Genomic DNA, 23,293 nt, shown 5'->3' with positions numbered 1-23,293 from the left:
ATAAGCCAAAGGAACTCAGTTCCATTATTTCATAGTCACTGCTCCTACAGATCAAAATTGGTGTTACCTAGTTTCCAAGGTAACTTATTTTTCAGGTTTAGCATTCGTGAACGGTTATTTTGAGAACACCAAACTGGTTGTTATGGGTATATTTCTGAAAAACCACAAGCCAGAGGCTTTTCTGCTGATAGGGGGGCCCTAAGATCTTGAGGATCACTTCACAGAGTAAATAGAGCTACTAAATCCAGTGGGAAAACACATACAGACACCAAGGGTTACCAGGAGGATGATATGGTTTGGATGTGTGTTTCCTCCAAATCTCATGTTGAAATGTGACCTCTAATGTTGGAAATGGGCCCAGTGGGAGGTGTTTGGGTCATGGGGCAGATTCCTCATGAATGGCTTGGTGCTGTCCTCATGGCAATGAGTGAGTTCTTACTCTATTAGTTCATGCAAAATCGGGTTGTTTAAAAGAGTCTGAGATCTCCCCTCTGTCTTGTTCTCTCTCCATTCCTCCCTCTCTTGCCATGTAACATGCCTGCTCTATGAGTAAAAGCTCCCCCAGGCCTCACCGGAAGCCAAGTAGATGCTGGTGCCAGGCTTGTAGAGCCTGCAGAACCATGAGCCAAATAAACCTCTTTTCTTCATAAATTATCCAGTCTTGGCTGGGCGCAGTGGCTCATGCCTGTAACCCTAGCACTTTGGGAGGCCGAGGTGGGTGGATTACCTAAGGTCAGGAGTTCGAGACCGGACTGGCCAACATGCTGAAGCCTCATCTCTAGTGAAAATACAAAAAAAAAAAAAAAATTGCCAGGCATGGTGGCACGTACCTGTAGTCCCAGCTACGTGGGAGGCTGACGCAGGAGAATCGCTTGAACCCAGGAGGCGGAGGTTGCAGTGAACCTAGATGGCACCACTGAACTCCAGCCTGGGTGACAGAGCCAGACTCTGTCTTAAAAGAAAAAAAAAAAAAAATTATCCGGTCTCAAGTATTCCTTCATAGCAATATAAAATGGACTAACAGACTAACAGATGAGGATAGAGCCACTGAAGGGGATAGGACCAGGTGTGTCTCAATATAAGAAATATGTAGCAATTATAAATAACCAAACATCAGAATGATGAGGCAGGGGCCCACCTTCCACAGATGCTATAGCACGACTCACTGCATGGATGGAATACTGGATTTGAAGGTCTGGGGCCCCTGCATTTCATACCGAGCCCAATTCTAGCCTGCCTCTGAAGCACAATTGGCTAGGCTGGACTTCTGCATTTTAGATCCCTGCACCTGCTAGCTTTCCACGGAGCCTTCTATCCAGAGTGCTGGCTCCCAAGTCCTGCCCTTCAGCCTTCCTGGCTCTTCCAGCTTCCCACCCACCTGACCTCTCATCCCTGCCAAGCCCTTTCTTGTGCCAACCCTATCTTACTAACTCATTCTGCTATCCCTGAGATCAGTTCTAAATTTGATCTAACAGCATTTTTTTTTTTTTTTTTTTTTTGAGACGGAGTCTCACTTTGTCACCCAGGCCTGCAATGGCGCAATCTCAGCTCACTGCAAACTCCACCTCCCAAGTTCAGGTGATTCTCCTGCCTCAGCCTCCCAAGTAGCTGGGATTACAGGCACCTGCCACCACACCTAATTTTTGCATTTTTACTAGAGAAGGGGTTTCACCATGTTGGCCAGGCTGGTCTCTTAACTCTTGACCTCAGGTGATGCGCCTGCCTCAGCCTCCCAAAATGCTGGGACTATAGGTGTGAGCCAATGTGCTCGGCCTAACAGTATTTCTATTGTGAAACTATCTGGACCTTAGCTCCCAGTCTCTAAGGGCCTTCCAACTCTAACGCTTTCTAATTTGAAGACAAACAAATCTGTGCAAGAGTGTATATGTCTTATCTTTGCTATATAATGTGCATTTAACAGAGCCCTTCTAGAGACCATGTTTTTACCCAAAGGAGGCATTTAACTAGATGAAGTATCAGAAATAGGGATGGCAGAAATGGGAAATAATAGGGCTCAGACAAGTGGGTTTTACAAGGGGTCAATTCAATCTAGGAAAATAAAGTCAATGCTAAGACAGATTCTCTCAGTATCTGAACTTATAAGCCACCTTCTGGAACTTTATTAACTACTTTACTATTCAGTATGCTAGAAAAGTGGCCGCCTCTAGTAGCTTTAAGACCAAGAAGCAGCTCATATGCTAACAGAATCAGTCACTTAATGGGCAGGGTTTTGTGCCCAATGTTCTCTTCCTTCCTTGCTTCCACCACTTCCCCAACCCAATCTTTCTTGACTCTGTGCTTTGCCCTTGTTTCACTGACTCCATCTGGGCATCTCATAAGAAGGCTTGGACAGTCTTTTTTGGAAGCAGGCAGAATAGAGATCAAGAAGACTCCATACCCGGAAGTAAGAAGCCACAGTTTGCCTCTTCATGTTGGTGGTTTCTTCCGGATGCCGTATCACCTCCAGAGTGTCCACCTGGAAGCATAGGTGGAGGCAAGTGGTTTGAGGATCTAGGCACTTACCTCATGCTCCATGTCTTCCAAAATCCGAAAGCCTGTTTGGCCAAATATCTGAGGGGCCATGGTATTTAGGACACAATAGTGTATACTGTGGGGAGAATTTTTCAAAACATAGAAACAAAAGAATATGCATTGTTCTACTCATTTGACAATACCTCACTCTATAAAATACCATATGGTTTCAGTGTAAACCCCTCTTATTTCTATACTTCTACATCTTCTAATGAACCCCTGTTAAATTCTCTAGTAAGGTCATATGAGACCAAACTATTGCTTAAAAGGAAACTTGGCAAAGGGCCATGAGGCGAAATGATTATAAAGACGTGATGGCCCCAAAGCCCAGGTTGTACCACAGGGAATTAGGCCAGCACCAGTTGCCTTCCATGTTGTCAGACTCTGATGCTGCAACACTCCTCCTACCACCCACAGTTCCCATGTGCTCATTGCAGATAGGAGCTCAGGCACCAAATCACTCGGAAACCCAATGGAATGCACCTGTTCTCAATATCTATCCCAACTACCTGGGCTGACTGGAAGGAATTTATTGATGAAAACAATTGTAGGGGCCGACTGCAAGCAGCCTGTGTTCCATTATTATAATGCAAGAACAAAAACCCTGCTTTGGTTTGCAGAGTGCATGAGTGGCATTTAGCACTGGCCTTGCCGTGGCAGCTTCCCATCTGCTCTGAACAGGTGGCAAGGGTATAAAGCAGAAATGTTTGAAATGGAAGACACTGCTGTCAGCATGTGGGTTAGGCTGGGTGGACTGCCGTCCAGGCAGCCACCTTCCCATGGGGTGAGGATGTCTGCAGCCTTGTTCAATGAAAGCGAAAAACTGGTGCTAAAAGGGGTGGGAGTTAGGAGGGGTGAATAAAGAGGCTTGCCTAAAGGAGTATGTGGGAGACTGTGTGCAAAATGGAAGGAAATGCTTCAATTGGGATGGGTAAAGAAAACAGGTTTATTTAAGAAGGGGAGAAAACATGGAGCTAAGTTTTCAAAACCTAGAAAAACAGCCTATCAGTGAGCAGCTCTATGACCCGAGTGAAGACAGCAGAGACAGTGCAGCTTTATTTTAATGAGCTGCACGGCAGATGCCATCAGTCCATTCACATGCAGCTGAAACAATGATACAACTGCCTGTAGGTTTGACATTTTAATTTTTTCTAATGGGAAAGGAGGAAAGGAAAGATCCTGGGTTTAGAAAGAAGAGGGAATAAAGAGAAAACACAACACACCAGCACCACCTGCAGAGCGTGTTATACTCTCTCCGCTGTCACCAGATGGGTCCACTCTGGAGGTTTCTTTCCCTTTCTCACCCCCATTTGAGTACAGAACTCAGAGCTGGTGAGGTTTGGGGCAAATTAATCAGGTCTGAAGAAAAGGTCTTGGCTAGGGCCAGCCTTTGGCTAAATTGTAAATTCTGGATTTTCCTCAACTTTTTTCTCCTTATTTTCTTCTTCTACCCCGGCCCCCCCTGACCTCCATACATATACATACACACAACTTTGGGAATTTCTCCACCACTTCTTCTTTTTTTTTTTTTTTTTAAACGGAGTTTCACTCTTGTTGCCCAGGCTGGGGTGCAATGGCGCGATCTCAGCTCACTACAACCACCACCTGCCGGATTCAAGCAATTCTCCTGCCTCAGCCTCCTGAGTAGCTGGGATTACAGGCACCTGCCACCACACCCAGCTAATTTTTGTATTTTTGGTAGAGACGAGGTTTTACCATGTTGGCCAGGCTGGTCTCGAATTCCTGACCTCAAGTGATCTGCCTGCCTCGGCCTCCCAAAGTGCTAGGATTACAGACTTGAGCCAGCGTGCTCGGCCCAGCCCTTTTTTTTTTTTTTTTTTTTTTTTGAGACTGAGTTTTGCTCCCAGGCTGGAGTGCAATGGTGCGATCTCGGCTCACTGCAGCCTCCACCTCCGGGGATGAAGTGTTTTCCTGCCTCAGCCTCCTGAGTAGCTGGGATTATAGGTGCCCGCCACCATGCCCAGCTAATTTTGTGTCTTTAGTAGAGACAGGGCTTCTCCATGTTGGTCAGGCTGGTCTCAAACTCCTGACCTCAGATGATCCACCCGCCTTGGCCTCCCAAAGTGCTGGGATTACAGGAGTGAGTCACCTCGCCCGGCCTCAGCACTTCTTTTTGTTAAGAGATCCTCCCTGAAGAAGCACCTCTTGCTTTGAACCTGGCTTTTCCTCCTTCATTTCCCTCCCTTTTTATTCAAATTAACTAGTGAGCACCAGCCCCCCAGGCAGCTGAAAAGCTCATTTATAATTTTCTGTTGGTAGATGTTTATGAATTGACCTATTACCCTCCCTCAGAACTTATAACAGACACTTAGCATTTGAGAATTTAAGTTTAGTGACCAAAAAATCCTTGATGTGTATTAATTCAGCTGAAACACAATTTAAAAGGAATACTCTTATAAGAAAATTTCACATGTACCCCATAAATCTGCACAAATAAAATATAAATAAATAAAAGGAATAATCTGTATTGTTTTCAAGATCAGCACCAGTTCCCTACAGCAAATTGGAAAAATGCAGAGTTAAGCACCAATTTGCACTCTAAAAGTTATAAGGCTATGTGGTCAGGAGGTAGCTCCCAGCTAGTGACGGGCCCTGTCTAACTGCACAGCATCTGTGTTTCAACAGGACTTTAAATTCTGTCCTTGCAATCACATACAGAGTGATGTTTGGAAATAAAGTAAAAACCTATTCTTTGACATATACAACCTGGAAATGCTAATGCTTATCTGTAATTCACCACCTACATACTTAGTACTGTGTTTGACAGAATAGGTCATATGTCTTTTTTTTTTTTTTTTTTTTTGAGATAGAGTCTCACGCTGTCACCTAGGCTGGAGTGCAATGGCGCAACCTCAGTTCACTGCAACCTCTGCCTCCTGGGTTCAAGCGATTCTCCTGCCTCAGCCTCCTGAGTAGCTGGGATTACAGGTGCACACCACCATGCCTGGCTAATTTTGGTATTTTTAGTAGAGACAGGGTTTCACCATGCTGGTCAGGCTGGTCTTGAACCCCTGACCTTGAGATCCGCCCACCTCGGCCTCCCAAAGTGCTGGGTTTACAGGCGTGAGCCACCACACCCGGCCTAGAATAGGTGATATTGAGAGGCGACAACATGCTAGCAGCCCGTGCTAGCAGCCCTCGCTTACTCTTGGCGACTCCTCTGTCTCAGCATCCACTCTGGCCACGCTTGAGGAGCCCTTCAGCCTGCCGCTGCACTGTGGGAGCCCCTCTCTGGGCTGGCCGAGGCCGGAGCTGGCTCCTTCTGCTTGCGGGGAGGTAAGGAGGGAGAGGTATGGGCTGGGAACCAGGGCTGCGCGTCCCTTGAGAGCCAGCATGAGTTTCGGGTGGGCGCAGGCTCGGTGGGCCCTGCACTGGAAGCGGCTGGCCAGTGCCGCTGGCCACGGGCAGTGAGGGGCTTAGCATCTGGGCCAGCACCTGCGGAAGGTGCGCCAGGTCCCCCACCTGCCCACACCACCCTCAAATTCTTGCCGGGCCTCAGCAACCTCCCCGTGGGGCAGGGCTCAGGACCCGCAGCCCACCATGCCCAAGCCCCCCCATCCCCAGTGGGTTCTCATGCGGCCCGAGCCTTGAGCCTCCTCGACGGGCACCACCCCCTGCTCCATGGCGCCCGGTCCCATGACTGCCCAAGGGCTGAGGAGTGCAGGAGTGTGGCGCGGGGACTGGCAGGCAGCTCCACCTGCAGCAGGATCCAGTAGGCGAAGCCAGCTGGGCTCCTGAGTGGGGGTGGGGACTTGGAGAACTTTTATGTCTAGTTAAAGGTTTGTAAATGCACCAATCAGCACCTTGTGTCTAGCTAAAGGTTTGTAAATGCACCTATCAGTGCTCTGTGTCTAGCTAATCTAGTGGGGACTTGGAGAACTTTTGTGTTTGGCTAAAGGATTGTAAGTGCACCAATCAGCACTCTGTGTCTAGCTCAAGGTTTGTAAACCCACCAATCAGCACCCTGTCAAAACAGACCAATCAGCTCTCTGTAAAATGGGTCAATAAGCTCTCTGTAAAATGGACCAATCCGCAGGATGTGGGTAGGGTCAGATTAGGGAATAAAAGCAGGCTGCCAGAGCCAGCAGTGGCAACCCGCTGGGGTCCCTTTCCACGCCATGGAAGCTTTGTTCTTTCACTCTTCGCAATGACTCTTGCTGCTGCTCACTCTTTGGGTCCACGCTGCCTTTATGAGGTGTAACACTCACTGCAAAGGTCTGCAGCTTCACTCCTGAAGCCAGCAAGACCACGAACCCACCGGGAGGGACGAAAAACTCCGGACAGGAGGAACAAACAAACTCTGGACACACCATCTTTAAGAACTGTAACACTCACCGCAAGGCTCCGTGGCTTCATTCTTGAAGTCAGCGAGACCAAGAACCCACCAATTCACAATATGTTATTGGAGTATTTTCTAATTTAAGAATTTAAAAAGGTCTTCGGTTGGCGAGGGATCTCTTGTATATTTGCATATTCATAAGGTTCTCCTGAACTTGGAATGGATCTAAAAGAATTTCCGACAAGGAACAAACCAGAAATTGCTTCTCTCAGCCTTTTAAACTAGACCTCTCTCTGTATCAGGCCTTCCACGGAGCTCCAAAGCCAGCCCCAAAACTCCAAACCAAAAGGGCTGAGAAGGCTGTTGTGTAGCCTAAGAGTTTGTCTGCCTGAGCTAATTTCATTAATATAATAGTAGTAGCATCATTTAATTTTTTAACCAAAAATGCTTTTAGAAACAACCTGGAAAGTGGGTTCTATTAGGGCATCATCTAGCAAATAATTCTTCCCAAAAGTGGGGATTTGACAAAGAGAAAATCCTCTCCAACGTATATGTTTTTTACCTTAGGATAAAAAAAGAGACCAGAAAAGCTTTCCTAGGCTGAGTGATTGCTATTGACAAACCTGGTTGAAATTCTTGCTAGCTGTGTGGCCATGCACCTGTTACACTCATGTGCCATAGAAGTAGGACATTTCAGTCAATGGTAAACTGTATATACTACAGTAGTCCCATAGATTATAATGGAGCTGAAAAAATCCCATTGCCTAGTAATGTTGTAGACATAATGTCATAGTGCACTTCATTACTCATGTGTTTGTGGTGATTTGGTGTAAACAAACCTGTGCTGCCAATTATATCGAAGCAGAGCATGTACAATAATGTACAGTATATAATACTGGATAATGATAGTAAATAACTATGTTACTGGTTTACGTATTTACAATACTTGTAATCATTATTTTAGCCAGGTGCGATAGCTCATGCCTGTAATCCCAGCACTTTGGGAGGCCAAGGTGCGTGGACCACTTGAGGTCAGGAGTTCGAGACCAGCCTGGCCAACAAAGTGAAACCCTGTCTCTACTTAAATATAAAACTTAGCCAGGCGTAGTGGTGGGCACCTGTAGTCCCAACTGCTCAGGAGGCTGAGGGAGGATAATTGCTTGAACCCAGGAGGCAGAGGTTATAGTGAGCCACGATCATGGCACTGCACTCCAGCCTGGACAACACAGCGAAACTCTGTCTCAAAGAAACAAAAAAATAATTATTTTAGGGTGTACTCCTTCTACTTACATTAAAAACAAAACAAAAAACATTAACCGTGGAACAGCCTCAGGCAGGTCCTTTAGGAGGTATTCCAAAAGAAGGCATTGTTATCATAGGAGATGATGACACCATGTGTGTTAGACCTTCTAGTTGGACAAGATGTGGCATTAGTAGAAGACAGTGATATTGATGATCCTGAGCCTGTGTAGGCCTAGGCTAATGTATGTGTTGGTGTCTTTGTTTTTCACAAAAAATTTTAAAAGTAAAAGTAAAAAATTTTTAAATAGAAGTTTATAGAATAAAGATATAAAGAAAGAAGATTTTTGTACAGTTGTACAATGTGTTTGTGTTTTAAGCTAAGTGTTATTACAAAAAAAAAGTGAAAAAGTCTTTTAGACAGACTTGTCCCAAACCATTCTTTGTTTTACAGGCCTTTTTAAGTTCATTAAAAAAAAGTTAAAGTAAACTAAGGTTATTAATTTATTACTGAATAAAATGCATTTTAAAATAAATTCAGTATAGCCTAAGTGTACATTATTTATAAAGTCTACAGGAGTGTACACTAATGTCTCAGGCCTTCATATTCACTTGCCACACACTCACTGACTCACCCAGAGTGACTTCCAGTCCTGTAAGCTCCATTTCATGGTAAGTGCACTATGCAGGTGTGCCATTTTTAATCTTTTGTACCACATTTTTACTGTATCTTTTCTATGTTTAGATACAAAAATACCACTGTGTTACACTGCCTACAGTATTCAGTACAGTAACATGCTATACCGGTTTGTAGTCTCACAGCAAAAGGCGATAGCTTATAGCCTAGGTGTATAGTAAGCTATACCATCTAGGTTTGTGTAAGCACACTCTATGAATGAATGACGACAAAAATCACCCAATGACGGAGTCCTCAGAATATATCACTTTATTAAGTGACTGATAACTGTATTTAACTTTTAAAAGCCTCTGTTTTCCTCATTAATAAAATTGGTCAGTCAAAACTGCTGCCTTGCGCACATATAACAAATAACATTAGTTCTCCTTCCATCATTACTGTGGTTGATTTAGTTTTAGCGTAGTTTTAAATACCAAGGATGCAAAGTGCGTTCAGTGGCAGAAGGAGAGTTCTGCTACCATGCAACTCAGCAAGGAGATCTTTATATTTATTGGTAAGAAAAATAGTTCTAATGAAACTGTTGGGGTACAGAAACATATACCCCATGTTGAACTGGGTTCATATACCCCAGGTTGACATGTTGAACTGAAGAAGAATCAAGGTCTCTCTGATACCCCCAACCCCCATCTCTTAATCCTCTGTCTCTCCCATAGCCCAGGATGAAGCTGTTCTCTGAAATTCATTTATCTGCCTAAAGCCTAGACCCACCAAAGAAAACAATTACCTGTGATCCCTTTCCTGAGTTTTTCATTAACTAAACTCCTATCACAGGAAGAAGGGCTGCAGTCTGTCAACGCAACTGGACAGACTTGTCCCAAACCATTGTTTGTTTTGCAGACCTAACAGACTTTGTCCCAGGCCATTGTATGTTCTTCAAGGCCATTAAATTCCCCTAAAATCATTTACCGCCCCCCCCCCCCCACCAAAATATCCACACTTCTCCATCTCCCTCTCCCTTAAGAAGGTTATATAACCATCTGTGTACCATTTGTCTGGTGGGTAATCACTCTGTGATTCTCCCCTATTCCCGTTAATACATCTGTATGCATTTTCTCATATTAATCTGCCTCTTGTCAGTTTATTTTCAGCAAACTTTCAGAGAGTGAGGAAGTCTTCCCTTGGCCCCTATAAGACCAATATCAAAATGATCAATAGAAGCCATATTCTGGACAAAACCATTGTCTGTCTAACCCAGTATACTTTCCTCCTACAACACGGACTTACAAAACAATGTAAGTCAGTTGGAGCTGAGGAAGCGTGCTTTCTGCCCACATGATAAACATCCTGTTTGGTTCCTTGTGAATGGTTAGCCTTCAGAGTAGTCACGAGTAAGTTTTACAAATTGTGTTACAGTCCCTACACCACAGCAGTTGAGCAAGCTTCTATATACATATGGGCTCCACACATGGAATTTTAAATAGTTATCAAAACTTGAGTAATACAGTATATATTGAGTGTTTCCTATCTGAAATCACTGTACTAAACACTTCCTATGTTATGTCACTAAATTCTCAAAATAACCTATGAGGTAAATAATATTATTCTTCCCATACCACATATGAGGAAGTTAAGACTAACATATTTTAGGTAGAATTCCCAGAGTCCTACAGCCAGTAGACGGCCATGCCTATATCTGAACCCACTTTGATTCCTAAACCATATTTCTTAAACATTATACACTGCCACTGAAACCACCTTTGCAAAAATTATAACTGAGACAATTATTACAGTGAAAAGAGATCTGATGACTCCATCTTGCTTCTAACCTCCAGCCTGTCCTTGTTCATTCCTGGGTGTAGGCCGAACTAACTTTAGGAGGAACTTATAGTTTCACTTTGAAACAAAGACAATAACAGCCCTTTCCCAAAACAAACCCCCTTCCTGCCTGGGGACTAGACTGCCTTTGCAGGACTAACAAATTAGCCACAAGACTAGAAATCACAGTTTAGGAGTCATGCAGCTGGAGACTGCAAGATTCTAAATTTTTCCAAATTGCTCCTGGGGATAACATCAGTATTGTAAGACCTAAGATCAATGCTTGAGGTATTTTACAGACCCTGCACTCGATGGATCAGCTAGCACCACCCAGCTCAATAAACTGGCTCATCTGGTCTTGTGGCCTCAACCCAGGAATTGACTCAGTGCAAGAGGACAGTTTCAGCTCCCTATGATTTCATCTCTGACCTGACCAATCAGAACTCCTAATGCACTGTCCCCCCTACCCACAGAATTATGCTTAAAAATTCGGATCCCCAAATTCTCTGATTTTAGTAATAAAAAAAACTCTGGTCTCCCACACAGCTGGCTCTATGTGAATTACTCTTTCTCTAGTGCAATTCGCCTGTCTTGATCAATCGGCTCTGTCTAGGCAGTGGGCAAAGTGAGCCCGTTAGGTGGTTACAAATTTGGGGGCTGGTCTGGGATTGCCTTTGTAGCTACCTGCCTGTGGTTCGGTAGCCCCTCTCCTTTGATGGATCCAGAGGCCAGCCCAAGCAGCCACCTAGTTCTCTTGGATTAGGGGCTGACTCGGGCACTGTCTCTACTGGTAGGTCACTGCCAGCCCAATGTGCATGAATTTAATTGCAATAGAGAAACAGTCCTGCGGAGACATTTCATAACTGTAGCCCCATGGTAGGATGTCTGTCTGTAGCTCCACCACAGGGTGTCTGTAACTGGAGCCGTATCGCAGGGTGTGTCTCTGTCTATAGCCCAATCTTGGAGTGTCTGTAGCTGTAGCCCCATTATCGGTGTCTGATTTGGTGAGTATTCTAAGAGCTGCCAACACCTCCTCCCTTCTCCTGATAGGTTTGGTTCCTTCAAGGTCTCAGCTGGCCCTCCCTAATGAGTAAGAAGAGTCTTGGTTCCGGAGATTTCTCCTCAATCAGGAAGATTTTGGGGAGATTTCTCAGATGGAGAATAGGAGGTTAGTTTGGAAGGAATACTCTTGGAATTCTTGGCAAGGGATCTTGATTTGGAAGGCCTTCTGTCCATCTTGTCTTTGTTGTGTGTGTGTGTTTGTATGCGTGGAATGGATCTCTGAAGAAACTGCTAACCAAAGTCCAGCAGGCCTAACTTGAAGAACCCTCTGTAAGTGTAATCGCATTCGGTTAGCCCTGATGAAAGCTCAACAGGCCTGACTCTGTGATTCTCCACTCTTCGTCTTGCCCAGAGACCACTCATTGAATTCCTGGTTGGAGGTCATCCCTCCTCACCTTAAGTGGATCAAAGATGACAGAGACCAATGGGAGAAAGTTTGAGCCTTGTTAGGTCAATATTGGGTGTGGAATGAGGTGACTAGTGTCTGTTTTGTTATGCGTATTTTGCTTAGACTGGGATGGAAAATGTTAATTCGGTTCCTCATGCAGACTATGGGGCGGCATCTTGCAAAACTAGAAAGCTTTTGCCTATGGTTCCATAAAACAGAAAGTGATCATTTTCTTTTGTAATGGGGCTTCGTCCCCACAGCTATGGTGTGGTGAGCAGGGTCACCAAAAGCTGCTCTGTTCTTCCGAAAGTTGCAGAGAAAGGGAGCCCAGAAACCTGGTACCTGGTATGCTGGCAAAAAGGGTAAGAATTTCTTACCAGCCAGGTTTCTGGTCAGTTGGTCGCTCTCTCTCTCTCTCGTGTGTGTGTGTGTGTGTGTGTGTGTGTGTGTGTGTGTGTGTGTGTGTGTGTAAATGGTAAACATCACTGTTTGTCTCTTCTGCAAAGGTTTGATTAATAGAAAAAAAGGATTTGTGAGACTCGTCTTATTAGGCTGCAGCAAATCTGGTGTACTTTGTGCAAAGAATTTGTCTTTCTGTAATGGAGAGGCAGTGCCACAGGGTAGAACGTGGGCTGTGGACCCCTAAACCCCTACTTTTCAAGCCAGCCTGGCAGGCTTGTCAGTTACAAACTTTGCTGCAGGCCCCTGAAACCAATACTGGATGAAGTTTCTCCTGTTGTTTTATGTCCTTAAAATCTTAACCATGTGACCATGTGGGGATACTTTATTTTAGTCTCTGCCATCCAGAGGACAAGGATTTTGTGGTTCATGTCATAGCTAGCCCTAAAAATTATCTTAAGCACTTTAAAGCCTTTGCAAGCTCAAAATTGGCTACTCTAGGCCTCTTCTGGGAAGAACAATAAGAACTGCTTAATGTTGTAGCTCCATAGCTAAGGCTTTGTTTTTTTGACAATGGCAGCCTAGGTTCAATTCTTCGCTTAGGAAATCAGTCCTTTCTGGTTTGTTATTTGTGTAACTTTTTGCCATTTATTGATTATTTTCCCCTATGGATGGCTTCTGATTTCCTGTCTTAATTTTTTATTTCTCTCAATTATCTTTGGGTAGATTCTAAATCTTGTAAATAAAGAAACTGTTTACTGTCTCTTTGAGACACTTTATGCATCCATGGTTAAGTTATAACCTTAGTTAAAACTTATTAATTTCACTGGGAGGTTACCTGTGGTAGAATTCAAAAGCCAAAAATATTGGCTTTCCTGGCTGGAGTCTGGAATAAGAGATTTTAAGTTTTTTAAAAAAACAAAAGAGCTCTACTGTTAAAATCAGCTTAATTAAAATGGATATCCAAGCTATACATACTTAAAAGGCCTTTATCTTTTTCCTCTTCTTGAATCATATTTTTCTGAAAAAGGCTTTTCTTCTCAGTTGACGGAATTATTTTTCTCCATTTTGTCTTTTTGCTGCTCTTGATGCCCACATGAGAGAACCTAAGAATTTCAAAAGCCTGGACTCCTGGGGAAAAACAGAGGTGGCACCACAGACCCCATTCTGGAAAAAACCTGTTTTCCTCATGGAACCCCAGGAATTGAAAGTGGATAGATCGCTCTCAAAATCTAAGGCTTTGTTTGGTTTTACGTTATGTTACCTGAACCTTTTTTTTTTCACTTTTGGGGGTATCAGAAATTACTTTGCATTATGGGAAAGCCTTTAGCCTTGGTGTATAGCAACTTTAAGGGATATTGGCTGTTATGGAGGGATACTTGGCTCTTTGCATGCTTGGATTAGAGAAGCATGCTTGGCCATCTGGAAGGTGTGCAAACATCCCCACCTTCCACTGAGAGATGAGACTCCCATGTAGATGGGCTGATTACAAAATGGGCCGATTGGCTTTGGGTTGCCTTGCAATAAAATGCACAGTAAAAGCATTGCACTGTCTTCTTCCATAGTGTTTTCCTCTTTTTGGGGATCCAGGATGTGATATAAAAATGGGACCCTTAATTTTGGGGATCTGTTTTTGCCTTCCAGCTGTGCCTGCTTATTAGGCCCTGAAAACTGCAAGCTTTCCTCACCCTATTCCTCCAAGGGCTCCACCCTGAAGCCAGTAATCCAATTATTGACAAATGAAAATCTTGACAACTACTGGATCTTCTTTTCTGTGTATATTTATGTCTGTTTGTGTGATGTTTATATATGAAAGTGCTCTGAACAATTGGGGGTAAAAATGAGGGCTTAAATCAAATATTTTGTCAGAAAAATAGAAACTTTAAGTTTTTGTTCATGTGACTTTAGTAATCTTTTGGAAATAAAGACACTTTTAAAGATTATTGGTAAAATAAAAATGTCTTCAAAATTTAGACATTTGGTCAAAACATTTGGTCTAAATTAGGTCAGATATTAGGTTTGTTAAATGCTTTAAGGTAATAAACTGCTTCTCTGACTTTTGAAAACTGTTTGACTTACCTACTTTGGAGCCATTAGGTTCTAGATAAGGTCTGGGGACATGTGGCGTAAGCCATGCCGCCTACCTGTACTAGGAAGAATCAAACCTTATTTGTACTTCTGTCTGGTGTCCTAGGCTCCACAGCTAGTATATATTAAAATCATTTACTTATCAGGCTTTTCACCAAAAATGAAAGATGCAAAAAGTTAATAGTGTAACATGTACTTGAGTCCACTGGAAAAAGAGTTTTACATGCAAGGTTGCAAGGTATAGAAGGAAAGTAGAATGTGGTTTTGGTGGGAAATTATAAGAAGGCATGGGAATATGGTTTTTGTTAAAGGGAATGTAATTTTGTCTAGTTCAGAGGGTTTTAAAGAATGTCTTAAACTAAAAGAGTAAAGGGACAAAACTGAAGGTTTAAGCAAGTTGGAAAGGTTTGTGAAGGGTTGATCTGATAAAGGAAGTTCTGTGAGAAGCAGCAAGTTGGCTAAGAGTTGAAGGGAATTGTTTAGTATTTTTCTATAGCTCAAACATTAAAATAAAAGCACATTGATGTGGAGCCAGAATCTGGGCCCATGTGTCTGAATAACAGGGTTTTCTTTTAAAAAAATTGATCTGTTTAACAGAAAATTGTAAAGAGTTATAAGAAGTTTATGAAAATCTTACCTTATGGTCAAACTAATTAAAACTGCATAAATTTATAAAATTTTATTAAAAACTAGCTTTAGCATTAAAGATGCCCTAAAGCAAACATGAAACTTAGTTTTCTCTTTTGAAAAAGATTTTTATGTAATATTAAGAGACAATTAAAACAAATCTTGTTTGCCTTTTGAGTAAACTACAAAAAAAAAGGGAGGGGAGAGAGAAGGGACAGATTCAGCTGGCCTCATGCTGTCTTCATAGGATCTTGTTGTCTAGAAAGCTGAGTCTCCTCTCTATCAGAGTACAGGTCTTTTCCTTTTTAAAATTTCTGGGTTATCATTTTGGCTAAATGAACGACTTACGGTGACCTGGGATTCTATTTAGTGATATCCAGTGTTGTAAACCTTTGATATGTGACAAAGTTTCCAAAATTTAATTATAAAGTATGTCTTTTTCTGACCTAATTAATCTTTTAGATATCAGGTCCCCTAAAGTGCAAAAATGATGTATTTGCTTATTTTATATAAAAATCACACAGGAAACATTGTCAAATATGAAATGATGTTTGGCTTTCTTTGGACTGTATTTTTATAAATACGTTATTTGTATGTGTTCCAAAATTATAGGAAGCTTCTATAATTCTGATATAATTTAATGTATATTAAGCCTTTTAATTATTATGTAAAATTGTTGTATGCCACAGAAGTAACCAAAATTCCTAGTCAATTGTAGCTTTAATAGTGGCTGTCCTAAGACTTTTGTCATCCACAGACAGTTGTCTTGTTTTGACCTTTTTCAGAAGGCAGTTTATAATCAGATATAGGGCTCTGATGGGTTCTCTTGAATGCAGGTCTCTGATAATGTAGAAATTGTGTTATTGGAATAGAGGAAACAAAACAAACTTCTAGGACTCATGGAGAGCTGATGTGATAAACACTGCTAATCCTTTTGTTTTTCAGAGTCAAGAAAACTTCTTTTTCTTTTTTTTTTTTTTTTTTTTGAGACAGAGTTCTGCTCTTGTCACCCAGGCTGGAGTGCAACGGTGCGATCTCAGCTCACCGCAGCCACTGCCTCCCGGGTTCAAGCAATTCTCCTGCCTCAGCCTCCCAAGTAGCTAGGATTACAGGCATGTACCACCACGCCCAGCTAATTTTGTATTTTTAGTAGAGATGGGGTTTCTTCATGTTGGTCAGGCTGGTCTCAAGCTCCTGACCTCAGGTGATCCGCCCACCTCAGCCTCCCAAAGTGCTGGGATTACAGGCATGAGCCACTGCGTTCAGCCAAGAAAACTTTTTTTTTGAGTTATTTAGAACATTTAGCAATTGAGTAAAGTATACTCCCATGAATGAAATTTGGAGCATATTGCTTTCTCTCTACCTGATTCCTCCAGAATTTAGAAACTATTTGTGAGTATTCTCAACTTATGGCAGTCTAGTTTTTTGCATAACTGCAATAAAAATCTCATTTCTTTTGTAACAGGGCACAATTGGAGAAACTGGTTATTTTACCAAGGCTTTGACTGGAATGGTATGCTTTCTTTAAATAATCAAAGTTGACTTATAGAGCTAATAAAGGGAAAGCTGGCCTCATACCTTGTCTACACAGTCCATGTACTGGGTTCCTGATCTGTAGTAAATAAAGAATGTCACTTTCTGACAGGCCCAGGAGCACCAAGTTACCTTAGGACCTTCAGAGGAGGAAAATTCACTCAACTCATAAAGGTGTTTGCAGGCATACATAAATCTGTGACTGGGCTTCAAGGCTTTAAAAGTACAATCTGAGATTCCTTGTAGAACAAAGTTTCAGCAAAGCCAATTTTAAAAGATCCTATATGGCAAATAATTATTCCTACTGGACTTTATGCAAATAATCAAGCCAAGCATAATAGGGCTAAAATTTATTTTGCAAGTAAATTTGACCTACTATGATTTATCTTTAGTAAAATTGGGGACTAGTGAGAGAAAAATTATACTTCAAAAAAAAAAAAAAACAAACTATCGCACACCTGTTGTTAGTTGTTCTTGAGTTTTTATTATTTTCTGCAATTTGGATTAAATTCTAAATTATCTGTGAGCTACAATTCCCCAAACTAATGCTTTCAAATCTTTACTTTTAAAACTTAGAATTGCACTGCTTATCCCAGAATGCATTATTTACCGTATAGTATGCTGTTCTATAAATGCATTAAAACTATAGATGAGAATACTAACACCCTTGTCATGTAAGCCTTGAAACCCCAACCAGGCACCTATGAGTACATGCAGACAGCTGCAAAGCAGTTCTACTCCTCTTACCTAGGGGTCAATACCTAACCCCACTATGCCCCCTGTTCAGCAGGAAGATGTTAGAGTGGTGTTCATCCTTTTTCCATCTTCATAGCCCAAATCTGAAGAATAAGGTGTTACAAAACCCAAAGAAAGGGACTGAAAGTACCTTTGCAAAAATTGTAACTGAGACAGTTATTACAGTGAAAGAGATCTAACATAACTGACTCCATCTTGCTTCTAACCTCCAAGCTGTCCTTGTTCATTCCTGGGTGTAGGCCGAACTAACTTCAGGAGGAACTTAGTTTATAGCTTAGCTTTGAAACAAAGACAATAACAGCCCTTTCCCAAAACAAATCCCCTTCCTGCCTGGGGACTAGACTGCCTTTGCAAGACTAACAAATTAGCCACAAGATTAGAAATTATGGTATAGGAGTCAAGCAGCTGGAGGCTGCAAGACTCTAAACCTCCCCAAATTGCTCCTGGGGATAACATCAATATTGTAAGATCTAAGATCAGTGCTTGAGATATTTTACAGACCCTGGACTCGATGGATCAGCTGGCACCACTCAGATCAATAAACTGACTCATCTGGTCTTATAGCCCCAACCCAGAAACTGACTCAGCGCCAGAGGACAGCTTCAACTCCCTATTATTTCATCTCTGGCCTCACCAATCAGAACTCCTGATTGACTTGCCCCCTACCTACCAAAGTATCCTTCAAAACTCCAATCCTTGACTACTCGAGGAGACTGATTTGAGTAATAATAAAACTCTGGTCTCCTGCGCAGCCAGCATTGTGTGAATTACTCTTTCTCTATTGCAATTCCCATCTTGATCAATTGGCTCTGTCTAGGCAGTGGCCAAGATGAACCCACTGGGTGGTTACACCACCCGATGTGGTTTATATAACTTATAAAATAAAAGTCTGAAAGCACGGTATCAGTAAAAAGATTTGCCTCATTTGTCAACTAAGTTTACTCTTGGATAAAGATATAGACTCCAAAGAATCCCATAAACCATCTAGATTTTGGCAATAAATGAAAACTGAAGAATTTCCTCCTGTTCTTAGTTAGCGCTCACTATTTGCATCCTGAAGCCTCAAAAGTGTTCATATTTATTATCTTCTTGACAAAGCCTCTTTAGAAGAATTTTTATTGCTATCAAGTGATACATCTATCCCTTAAGAAGAAGAAAAAAACCCTACAGCACCACTGGTCTCAAACATCGTTAGAGTACTGAATAGAAAGCAAGACACATTGAAAACTGACTGTGCAGTGCTGCTCCATGTGTTGGAGCTGACAGAGTAAAGGACATGCTATCCCCAAACATGGGACTTAGGCATTTAAACAGCAGAAGCAGGAAGGCCACTCTCACCTTCCCACAGCTCTTCTCTGAAGCAGGCCAGAATACCTAGGAAGGTCACTCTCTGCCATTCTCCCTCCCTTCTCCCCTGAAGACCCTCATGTGACAGATGTCCTGACCTGAGGTAAGGAGTACCCAGAGGTAAGGAATGTCATATAGGGACACCAAGAAGAATCTGAGCAAACAGTCCTTGCTAAGAAAGCCCGAGTTTAATACCACTAAATCATACCCTTTTGTTTTTCAGTCATAATTCTGTACAACTGACCACAAAAATACACAGATTTCCCTGTTTTTTTTGGGTCTTCATATCTGATGGCTGTCATGTCATCTAAAACTTATATTAAATAAATTTGTAGGCTTTTCTCTTGTTAATCTGTTTTTTGTTATAGAGGTCTCAGCCATAAACATTTTGATGGGTGAGGAAACAATATTACTTTTCCCCCACACTTATAGAGCCCAGCTTTATCCAGGGCCACTTCTGTAATTTTACCTTGGATAAGTCAGATAGTAACTGGAGTTGGTTTTGTTTCATTTTTTATTGCTATTACTGCACTTCATATTTTTGATGCCTTAATTATTAGGATTTTCAACTCATTTTCTAAGTGAAAACAAATCTTTAGTCATTTTCATCAGACCCATACACATTATCATTAATAACGTAAATATATGCCACACACTAGAAGGCACACTTTTCATGTGGGCAGGGTCTGAGCCATGGTAGATAGTACAGGGAGGGAGGCAACACTTTGCTGGTGCTATGGGTGTGGAAGGCAGGGGATATGCCTTAGGCCAGTAGTCAAAAATCAGACAGAGGAAAGGAGAGGAATGTGGGTTGACAGGAAATATGACATGGAGTTCTTTAATGTTTCTGTGTCATAATCCCTTTTAGAACTGGTGGAAGCCAGTGACTCCAAAAAACCACATAGACAATCCATCTTCATTATCTGAGGATTTGCCTACTTGCTAAAATTTATTTGTAACCCAAAGTCAATATCTGCAATGCTTTCATGGTCATTCACAGAAATGCTCAGTCCCCTGACGCACACATTTCCAGCTGATGTCAAAGAGGATGATTCTCTGCCTTCTTATTTCAGCTCTCATAAACAAGTGTCCTTTTTGAGGTCTGTTTAAGTACCACTTTTTTTTTTTTTTTTGCATTTTTGTGATTTTCCATTGGTAATTTTGCTGTTTAAAATGCTGCCCCCCACCCCTGCCCAACCCAGGGTGGGTGTGGTGGCTCACACCTGCAAACCCAGCACTTTGGGAGGCCAAGGCAGAAGGATCACTTTAGGCCAGGAGTTCGAGACCAGCATGAACAACATAGCAAGACCTCATCTCTACAAAAAAAATTTTTTTTTAGTTAGCCAGGTATGGTGGTGCCCACCTATAGTCCTAGCTATTCTGGAGGCTGAGGTGGAAGGATCCTTGAAGCCAGAAATTCAAGGTTACAGTGAGATATGATCATGCCACTACACTCCAGCCTGGACCATAACAGTGAGAACTTGTCTAAAAAAAAAAGGGGGCCAGGTGTGGTGGCGAGCGCCTGTAATCCAGCACTTGGGGAGGCCCAGGTGGGCGGATCACCTGAGGTCAGGAGTTGGAGACCAGACTGACCAACATGGAGAAACCCCGTCTCTACTAAAAATACAAAATTAGCTGGGCGAGGTGGTGCATGCCTGTAATCCCAGCTACGCAGGAGGCTGAGGCAGGAGAATCATTTGAATGCAGGAGGCAGAGGTTGTGGTGAGCCAAGATCACGCCATTGCACTCCAGCCTGGGCAACAAGAGTGAAACTCTGTCTCAAAAATATTAAAAAAAAATGTATCCCCGCAAGTGTGGTGCTGTCTAGTGTTTCTAAGCACAAGAAGGTTGTGATATGCCTCATGGAGAAAATACTTATTGTTCAGGCATGTGTTACAGTGCTATTGATTGTGAGTTCAATGACACAAATGCTGCAATTGACATACTGTTTTATATTTTAAAATACTGACTATAATTATTTAGAATAAACATATATTAAATAGGGTGTCTTTTAACAGAAACGTGTAAAATGAGGTTATGCATTGATCACTTCACAGAAATATTGTGGCCCAAGTATTGACCCCGTATTTCCTCCTGGAAGCAATGGTTCAGTATTTGCTGATTCAGAGTTTGCAGCAACTCTAGAGAGCACAACTTTTACAAATAATGAGAACCAACTGTATTAAATACAGATAAAATTTTACATGCGCTATCAAGAGGCCATCAGAACCACTGAAACTCCTGTGTAAATCTCTTCTAGAGGCCCAGATAGTACTAATGTTTTGCCGTGAAGTAGCAAGGTTGAAATGTAGGGTATTACAATGAATTATAATAGCAATATTGGTATAAAAATTATTTTTAACAAAAAATGATTTGAGTTCCTACTCTGCAAATAAGTCTTTTATTCTCAAGCAAAGTAAACATAAATATGTATATCTGTATCAATTTTGGAATACTATTCAACAGTATTAACATGTGGCCAAATTGTTTATTCTTTATCAAATAAATTTTCAGCGTAAACCAAAAGATAAGAAAATCCAGAAACGTGACCAGCCTTTACTCCAACACCTTCAAGATAACTGTGTTTCTCTGTTAGCACTTACAATGAATATTAACCAAGCAGTCCTTAAGACTCTTGTTAAACTTTAGCTGGAAGGATAGAACAGTTAAAGACATATTTTACAGCTGGATATTTTTTTAACCCTTCTAATAACTCCTTTGCACAGTTGAGTGTACAACTCATTTTTCAGAGGGCAAAGGAGAGCAATAGGAAACACTGTAGTTTCTTTCCTCCCTGATTCCATTTGGTCCACTAGCTTGCTGGTAGTGTCAGAGAAATGCTTTATCTTTTCTTAGACTTTATTTTTTCAGGTAGCATTGTTCTTAAGTGCTCTTTCTGAGAATCAGGATTGTAAGGATTCCATGATGTTTCCAATTTCCTAACTCGTGATTTCCTAAATGCCTTTAATCTCTCTACTAGACTGCCTAGGCAGAGGGCTGCTTGAAGGGAACTAATGCTGCCCACTCTAAGATTATCCCTGGGTCAAGAGTACCTGCCAGTCCATGCCATATTTGGTGCAAATCTGTTACTCACCTTGGCTTTCCCAGCACTGAAATGTGGAGGCAAAGATCTTGAGGCCACTGTTATCCTAGCTCTTGTATGGGCCAAATTACCTGAGAAAGAGACCACAAAGAACGTAAATTAAAGGAAAAGTTAAGGAATAGGATCATGAGTAATTTTTCCCTTTGGGTCCTTGTATTTTTCTGAATTTTCAAAATACTCTGCTCTGAATTTTTAAAATTTGGAAAATTTTGACACTTTGATGATATAAATTATAATAATTATTTATAAGTTTAAAATAATTTGTAAGTAACTTATAAATTGAATTTATATTCATTTTATAAGCAAAAAGAAAGAACATAAAATTATTAAATTCACTGAACAAATTAGAAATAAAAGGAAATTCACCTTATACAAAAATTAATTCAAGATGGATTAAAGATTTAAATGTTAGACCTATAACCATAAAAACCCTAGAAGAAAACCTAAGCAATACCATTCAGGCCATAGGCATGGGCAAGGACTTCATGACTAAAACACCAAAAGCAATGGCAACAAAAGCCAAAATTGACAAATGGGATCTAATTAAACTAAAGAGATTCTGCACAGCAAAAGAAACTACCATCAGAGTGAACAGGCAACCTAGAGAATGGGAGGAAATTTTTACAATCTACCCATCTAACAAAGGGCTACTATCCAGAATCTATAAAGAACTTAAATTTACAGGAAAAAATCAAACAACCCCATCAAAAAGTGGGCAAAGGATATGAACAGACACTTCTCAAAAGAAGACATTTATGCAGCCAACAGACACATGAAAAAATGCTCATCCATCACGGGCCATCAGAGAAATGCAAATCAAAACCACAATGAGATACCATCTCACGCCAGTTAGAATGGCGATCATTAAAAAGTCAGGAAACAACAGGTGCTGGAGAGGATGTGGAGAAATAGGAACACTTTTACACTATTGGTGGGACTGTAAACTAGTTCAACCATTGTGGAAGACAGTGTGGCGATTCCTCAGGGATCTAGAACTAGAAATACCATTTGACCCAGCTATCCCATTACTGGGCATATACCCAAAGGATTATAAATCATGCTGCTATAAAGACACATGCACACGTATGTTTATTGCGGCACTATTCACAATAGCAAAGACTTGGAAGCAACCCAAACATCCATCAATGAAAGACTGGATTAAGAAAATGTGGCACAATACACCATGGAATACTATGCAGCCATAAAAAAGGATGAGTTCATGTCCTTTGTAGGGACATGGATGAAGCTGGAAACCATCATTCTGAGCAAACTATCTCAAGGACAGAAAACCAAATACCGCATGTTCTCACTCATAGGTGGGAATTCAACAATGAGAACACTTGGACGCAGGGTGGGGAACATCACACACCAGGGCCTGTCGGGGAGTGGGGGGAGTGGGGAGGGATAGCATTAGGAGATATACCTAATGTAAATGATGAGTTAATGGGTGCAGCACACCAACATAGC

At 41.7% G+C, this 23,293-nt stretch overlaps 1 protein-coding gene across 1 annotated transcript in view; it reads right to left on the bottom strand.

Annotated features, from left to right (window-relative positions):
* MYO3B (myosin IIIB) overlaps positions 1-23,293 on the bottom strand; it is a 446,006-nt gene that overhangs the window by 190,112 nt on the left and 232,601 nt on the right. Inside the window, exons 21-22 of the mRNA XM_055379151.2 lie at positions 21,818-21,897; positions 2,399-2,476 (exon numbers count right to left, since the gene is read on the bottom strand). Coding sequence (XP_055235126.1) covers positions 2,399-2,476; positions 21,818-21,897 — 158 coding nt within the window. The remainder of the gene's footprint in view (positions 1-2,398; positions 2,477-21,817; positions 21,898-23,293) is intronic.

Source organism: Gorilla gorilla, chromosome 11 (assembly GCF_029281585.2).
Source record: "Gorilla gorilla gorilla isolate KB3781 chromosome 11, NHGRI_mGorGor1-v2.1_pri, whole genome shotgun sequence".
In the NCBI taxonomy this organism is placed as follows: Eukaryota; Metazoa; Chordata; class Mammalia; order Primates; family Hominidae; genus Gorilla; species Gorilla gorilla.
This window is presented reverse-complemented; position numbering and strand designations above follow the sequence as displayed.